This window comes from Diplotaxodon limnothrissa, linkage group LG13, assembly GCF_057381915.1.
Source record: "Diplotaxodon limnothrissa isolate DT_005_m linkage group LG13, D_limnothrissa_male_GT1.1, whole genome shotgun sequence".
Lineage (NCBI taxonomy): Eukaryota > Metazoa > Chordata > Actinopteri > Cichliformes > Cichlidae > Diplotaxodon > Diplotaxodon limnothrissa.
Window position 1 is genome coordinate 27696390 of NC_140608.1, and position 6756 is coordinate 27703145.

The 6756-nt window shown below is 42.2% G+C and overlaps 1 protein-coding gene across 1 annotated transcript; it reads right to left on the reverse strand.

Annotated features, from left to right (window-relative positions):
• Nucleotides 1–3002: 3002 nt before the first annotated feature.
• On the reverse strand, nucleotides 3003–6384 carry LOC146620412 (uncharacterized). The gene is made up of 4 exons (XM_085369890.1): nucleotides 6104–6384; nucleotides 4794–5854; nucleotides 4567–4722; nucleotides 3003–3544 (listed from the first exon to the last, which is right to left on the reverse strand). Exons 2-4 carry the CDS (start codon nucleotides 5823–5825, stop codon nucleotides 3227–3229), a joined length of 1506 nt encoding a protein of 501 aa, XP_085226016.1. The 5' UTR covers nucleotides 5826–5854; nucleotides 6104–6384; the 3' UTR covers nucleotides 3003–3226.
• Between the last annotated feature and the right edge of the window lie 372 nt (nucleotides 6385–6756).

A 6756-nucleotide genomic window follows, 5' to 3' on the forward strand; every position in this document is an offset into this window, starting at 1 on the left:
TTGGCCAGCACCACAGGCCCAGGTGTAATGTGGATTGCATCAGCCAAAAGCACAGGCCCTGGTCTGGTGATGATGGCTTCACAGGAAGAACTGTCCCTGGTGTAATGTGGATGTCCTCATCCAACAGTACAGGCCGTGGTGTGGTGAAGATGGCCTCACAGGAAGCACTGTCACTGGTGTAATGTAAATATCCTCAGCCAGTAGCAAAGGCCCTGTTGTAATGTGGATGGCCTCATCTAACAACACTGTCCCTGGTGAAAGATGGATGGTATTGGTCAGCACCACACACCCTGGTGTAATGTGAATGGCCTTAGCAAACACCACAGGCCCTTGTGAATTGTGGATCACATCAGCCAGCAATGCAGGCCCTGGTGTGGTGAAGATGGCCTCACAGGGAGCACTGGCCCTGGAGTAATGTTGATGGCATCAGCCAGTAGCACAGGCCTTTGTATATTGTGGATGGGATCAGCCTCCAACACAGGCCCTGGTGAAATGTAGTTGACCTCAGCCATGACCACAGGTCCTGGTGAAATGTAAATGTCCTCAGCCAGTATCACAGGCCCTGTTGTAATGTGGATGGCCTCATCTAACAACACTATCCCTGGTGTAATATGGATGGTATCGGTCAGCACCACACACCCTGGTGTAATTTGAATGGCCATAGCCAACACCACTTGATCTGGTGAAATGTGGATGGCATCAGCCAGTAGCACAGGCCCTTGTGTATTGTGGATGGCATGAGCCAGTAGCACAGGCCCTTGTGTATTGTGGATGGCATGAGCCAGTAGCACAGGCCTTTGTATATTGTGGATGGGATCAGCCACCAACACAGGCCCTGGTCAAATTTAAATATCCTCAGCCAGTAGCACAGGCCCTGTTGTAATGTGGATGGCATCAACGAGCAGCAGAGGCCCTGGTGGGGTGAATATGGCCTCACAGGAAGCACAGTCCCTGGTGTAATGTGGATGGCCTCAGCCAACAACAGTGGCCCTGGTGAAATATGGATGGTATTGGTCAGCACCACACACCCTGCTGTAATGTGAATAGCCTTAGCCAACACCACTAGCCCTGGTGAAATGTGCATGATATTGGTCAGCACCACCGGCCCAGGTGTAATGTGGATGGCATCAACAAGCAGCAGAGGCCCTGGTTGGGTGAAGATGGCCTCAAGGGAGGCACTGTCCCTGGTGTAATGTGGATGGTAGAAACCGGCATTACAGGCCGTGATGTTTTGTGGATGGCCTCAGCCAAAAGCACACTCACTGGTGTGGTGAAGATGGCCTCACAGGAAGCACTGTCCCTGGTGAAATGTGGACGGCATCAACGAGCAGCAGAGGCCCTGGTCGGCTGAAGATGGCCTCACAGGAAGCACTGTCCCAGCACAAAAGGCCCTGGTTAAATATGGATGGTATTGGTCAGCACCACACACCCTGGTGTATTGTGAATAGCCTTAGCCAACACAACTGGCCCTGGTGAAATGTGCATGATATTGGTCAGCACCACAGGCCCTGGTGTAATGTGGATGGCATCAGCAAGTAGCACAGGCCCTGGTGTTGTGATGGTGGAATCACAGGAAGCACTGGCAGTGGTGTAATGTGGATGGCCTCAGCCAGCAACACTGGCACTGGTGAAATGTGGATGGTATTGGCCAGCACCACAGGCCCTGGTGTAATGTGAATGTCCTCAGCCAGTAGCACAGGCCCTTTTGTATTGTGGAACACATCAACCAGCAACACAAGCCCTGGTGTAATGTGGATTGCCTCATCCAACAACAGTGGCCCTGCTGAAATCTGGAGGGTACACTCAAAAAAATAAAACATTAGATTTACTTAAAGTTATGTCAAGTGGTTCCACACAACTGCTTTAAGTAACTTTTAAGAAATGTTGTTACTTAGTTTGAACTCAATACTGTTAAGTTAGATTTACGTAAGTGTATTGGCTAAATGTAACTTAATTGCAATGCTCAGCTGATACTTATCTTTGTTGCTTTAAGCCTACATAACTTGTTTAGGCAATATCTTTGTAATACTGTTACTTAGCTGGTACATAACTTTTCTGCTTTAGAAGGACATAACCTGGTTAGGTAGTATCTTTGTAAAACTGTTATGTAGCTGCTACATAACTTTGTTGCTTTTGAATTATATAAAATTGTTAAGTAATTTCTATTCATTACAATTACAAATAAATCATTTACACTGGTTACTTCCATACAAAATAGCAAAGTTTCTTAAAAGTTACTTAAAGCAGTTATGTGGAACCACTTGACATAACATTTTTAAGTAAATCTTAGGGAGATATTTTAGGAAGAAATGAAGACAGCACCCAAATTATCAAACACAATCCTGCCTTTAATAAGCACATTCAGTGCATATAAAATACTTTTTTCCAAGCACAACAGCTTAACACAAAGTGCAATCAATGCAACTTGTTACAAATTCCAAGTGAATATTTTGTGCAGAAAATGTAGATCAGTATAAAGTGCTAACCAACTTGTCGTCAAACTAAAATGATTTAAAAAATGATCCAACAAAGTCCTGTCTTTACTAAGCACATTCAGTGCATATTAAATACTTGTTGACAGACCGAAAAGACTGTAGAGCCGTAGCTTAACACAAAGTGCAATCAATGCAGACAACTTGTTACAACTTTAACTAAATACTTTGTGCATAAAACAATATTTTACTTCAAAGATCAGTGAAGTGCTAACCAACTTGTCTTTCAACTGGTCCAGAAAGCATCCAAATTATCAAAAAAAATCCTACATATTACAAGACGTTTCAGGAATTATTTTCAAACACTGATAAGCATGAAAGAGCAAACTAAACTCATTTAAAACAGTGAAAATTGGCTGTTTTGTTCAAAAACTGTACTGTAAAACAGTGCTACTCAGTTTTTCAAGTTATGGTTACATCCCAAGTTGCAGACAGCTGCCAAATGTCACATTCTTTGAAATATCAAATCACAGCGGCCTAACCGCTAAAACTTTTAAAAATGTCTGTCATTTTCTGTATGTTGTCAAGTAGCAGTAGAAGAAGTGCAACACCAATTTTTTAAGTAACAGTATTTTGCTAAAATGCAAATGAACATTATTGTTCTCTAAAACTGGTGAATGTTCCCAAGAAACAGTACTGACAATGAAAAAAAGTGTTTATGAACAACTTAACTATACCTGAACGTAAAGCATTCAAACTAAGTTAAGCAATAAGGGCCTCCCGCTTCCTCCTCTTTATTCAAGGAGTTTGTTTCTGAGCACTTGAACTTTGTTTGATAGCTTCTTAGCATCAAGTCCCATCAGTACTTTCTGAAAAAACTCAAAAGTGTACCTGAGGTTGGATGGGTAGCTCATGTTTAAAGTGTAGATCAGGCCGAACAACAACACAACAGCAGTGGCAACATCAGGAAGATCTCGGAGCACAGCGACACCCTCAATTATGATACCAATGTCTTCTGCCGGGTCAAGGTCACGCTCTCCTTCTGGTTTGATGACGTAGATGCCAATGAGTGTCTTCTCCATTTCACTTTCGGCCTCATGGAAGTCCACATCCTAAAAAAATAAATAAATAAACATAATAATACAAGTTGCAGGGTTTCTTATCAATTAAAGGGATATTCCACCCAAAGTGGAAATTTGTCTATTACCATATTGCCAAGAGTTAGATAAGTGAGAAAAAAGCATTTTGTAACCAGCACAGTACATTTCTGATCTTATACCCATTGTTCCTGGTGAGCTCAATAATCATGTCGACTGCAAATGAAAAGTAAAAGTTTTGCAAGGACAAATGAAAAAACAGTTGTAGTACTAAGCCAGGGTTTCCCAAAACCCTGGTCCTCAGGGCCCACTGTTCTGCATGTTTTCCATGTCTCTGCTTGAGTTTGGGTCACTGAACTCGTGTGTTGCACAGTGTGTCACGTCTCTAGAGTCCTAAGAGTGTGTCATGGGCAGCCGTGTGCGACGGCCGAAAAAACGCATGGTGTGATCCCGGCACAAAACAACCAACAGCAGAGGACATCCAGGACCACAATCTGAATATTACAGACAACACCAACAAGTACCAGATTCAAAACTGTTTGTAATGTAAAGCATGTTGGTGCAATAGCTTTACTTTTGAGCTGATTTTATAAGACAGACCATCGCATCATTACAGAGTGATAAATCCGAATCTGTGAGCCGCGTAAATGCGGCAAGGCGCAAAAGTGAAAAGTGATAAAACTCAGCTCAGAGACCTCCCTTTATCCCGTCTTGGTTTGAAAGGTGCCTGATGGCAGTTTATTCTAGCTTCAGCTTTTCTACTGTAAATGCCAAAATTCTCCCCAGGGAGCCGCGGCAAATCCCGTTTTGGAAACGCTACGGTCCTGTAAAAAACAGCTTTTAATTCTGGCAATTTTTTTTATGAAGTATCCAAATCAACTTAAAACTTTATTACTGTGACAACACTATCATGAAAAGGACAAAGAATAAACAATCCCATAATACCAACATTAAACTTTACCTTACAATAGAAGGAGACAACAAAATCATATGTATTAAAAGAGGGAATGAAGCATTCAAAAAAATTAATTCCAAACCTCATCAATTGCAGCCATGATTTCTGTGATCTTGCGTCCAGATGTTCCTCCCTTGTTTCTGAAGACTTTGGTCAGTTTGGTTGTGTTGTTGTCCAGCTGTGCCATAAATGTGGATGTTAGCGGGACCGTAGTGATGCGCTGGAATTCAGCATTTATCTGTAAAATAAACAAATGTTTAGCGTGATGGGTTTAAAATATTGCATTTGCAGATCAACTGATTCAGTTACCTCACGTGGAGAAAAAAGAGCTGGCCATCGGCTTTTAAAGTCAGCTACGAAGGGCATGTCCTGAAGAATTTCTTGCCTCCGGTGAGGAAAGGTTTGGGCCATTTTTGCTTTGATGGTTTCATCGTTGTTCTTCTTCTTGAACTCTGAAAGCAGCACCAACCTTTCTTCTTCCTGACTCTCTCGGGTTTCTCCAGCTGGATAATCAGGGCAGAAATTCACCTCCGCTCTCCTGGGTTTCTTGACTTGGTTGGGATGCACATTACTGTTCCCTCTTCTTTTGAGAGAATTGATGACCAACTCACTACACCCTAAGTTCTTCAGTTTTCCACGATAGTTTGACATTTTATACTTCAAACTGATCTTCCATGCAGAAAATCCAGTTTCTGAACCCTTCTCTTTCAAGCATGGATGCTTTACAACCAAAGCTTGGCAAACATCACTAAGATTGCTGTCTGAAGGGTAAGCTTTGTACTTCATAATTTCTGAAGACAAGCTCTCTAAAATGTCAGACTTGAGCTTTGGTTTTAGGGTTAAAAGTGTTCCATTGGCTTGGAATTCCTGGTTGCCTTTTGTCAATTGCAGCTCTACATCGAAGCTAAACTCAGGTATGCGAAAGTCCAGTGGCCAGGCTTCTGATCGCAGCGTGGAGTTTGCTGAGCTCGAGGAGCTTGATGACCTGGATTCTGGCGATGACAGTATATCTGTGTCATAATCAGGGTTGTGGCCAGAGCAGGGGCTACCCAAGTTAAATGAGGACACACTGCTTTCATTACTACCAGTGGATGTTTCTGGTACACCTGTTTTAATCACTTTTATTTTGTCCATGTCTTTTAGATCAAATGTGGATGTCATGTTAAGGAACTGATTAAAATCTGTGTCCATGTACTGCAATCTGAACTGTTCAGAAACTCCGCACTGATTTTCAATCTCCGCTTTGAGCTCGTTAACATTCTTTGGTATCCCCAAAGGAAGGGTTAACTTGAGTGCGTTGTTCTCCCCCAGGATTATCAGAAGCTTTGTTGGGGCTGTCATTTCTGATGTCCCAATCTCCAACTGTTACTCTAAAAAATAAGTGCAAGAACATGAGCAGGTGGTTCCCAAACATTGTACATGTTACAATGGTGAAGCAGGTATTTTTTTTAGTGGTATTCAGAATTTCGCAGCACAATTTTTTTTCTAGTATTTTTACAAGGCTTGAAACATATCCGAGTAGATTTAAGTTCTGGTCCAACTATTTTTAAGAACCAAACTTTGAGAAGAACTGCTATACAGCACAAAAATTAAATCGGCAACATGGACATTAAAATTACCTGAACAGTGTATGTATCTCTTTAATGTAACCATGCGAGAAGCTCCGACTTGGTAGTCACAAAGTGGATAACAATCCACCAGATCCTCATGTGCAACAAGAGAAATTTCCTTTGGAGATGGGTCAATTTTGAAGGATCCATAGTGTTCAGTGTACCACGAGCTCAGTTTTTTTTTACTATAAACACCAACGAATCTGCCAAAATACACATCTGCAGGATTTCAGCAAACTCTGGCAGACCCCCCAGTGATCCATGTACTATTAACATGCCCTTCCTGTAGTAGATGCCCACAACAGACACACTCTGGGCAAGGCTAACTACAGCTGTGTCAGGGTACTTTTCAGCAAGACAATGTGCAATTTCACGTTTGAGAAGTTCTACTGGGACTGCCGAGACTCGTGAAACCTCAAAAGTGGCTTTGCTACAGCCTGATGAATGCATGTAATGGCCAATCATGAGCTGGTGTTTGGTTGACAAAGACAGGGTTATGTTTTTGAAGCAGTTTGTGTGTCTAGCAACTTTTTTAAAAAATGTGTGCTTTGCCTCGAATCTGATTGTCCATAATAAGGCAAGTGGACCAAAATGGCGAATTATTGAGGGATAATGAGCCAGAAAGTGATGTTTTGGCAATGGTCTTCTATCTGGGCATACTT

What these genes read in the sequence shown, in the direction of transcription:
- LOC146620412 (XM_085369890.1), bottom strand. Translation starts at nt 5,825, where the DNA reads ATGACAGCCCCAACAAAGCTTCTGATAATCCTGGGGGAGAACAACGCA. An exon ending in CTCTTTTTTCTCCACGTGAG is followed by an intron (nt 4,723 to 4,793) that starts GTAACTGAATCA and finishes TTTATTTTACAG; the next exon opens with ATAAATGCTGAATTCCAGCG. An exon ending in TCATGGCTGCAATTGATGAG is followed by an intron (nt 3,545 to 4,566) that starts GTTTGGAATTAA and finishes TTATTTTTTTAG; the next exon opens with GATGTGGACTTCCATGAGGC.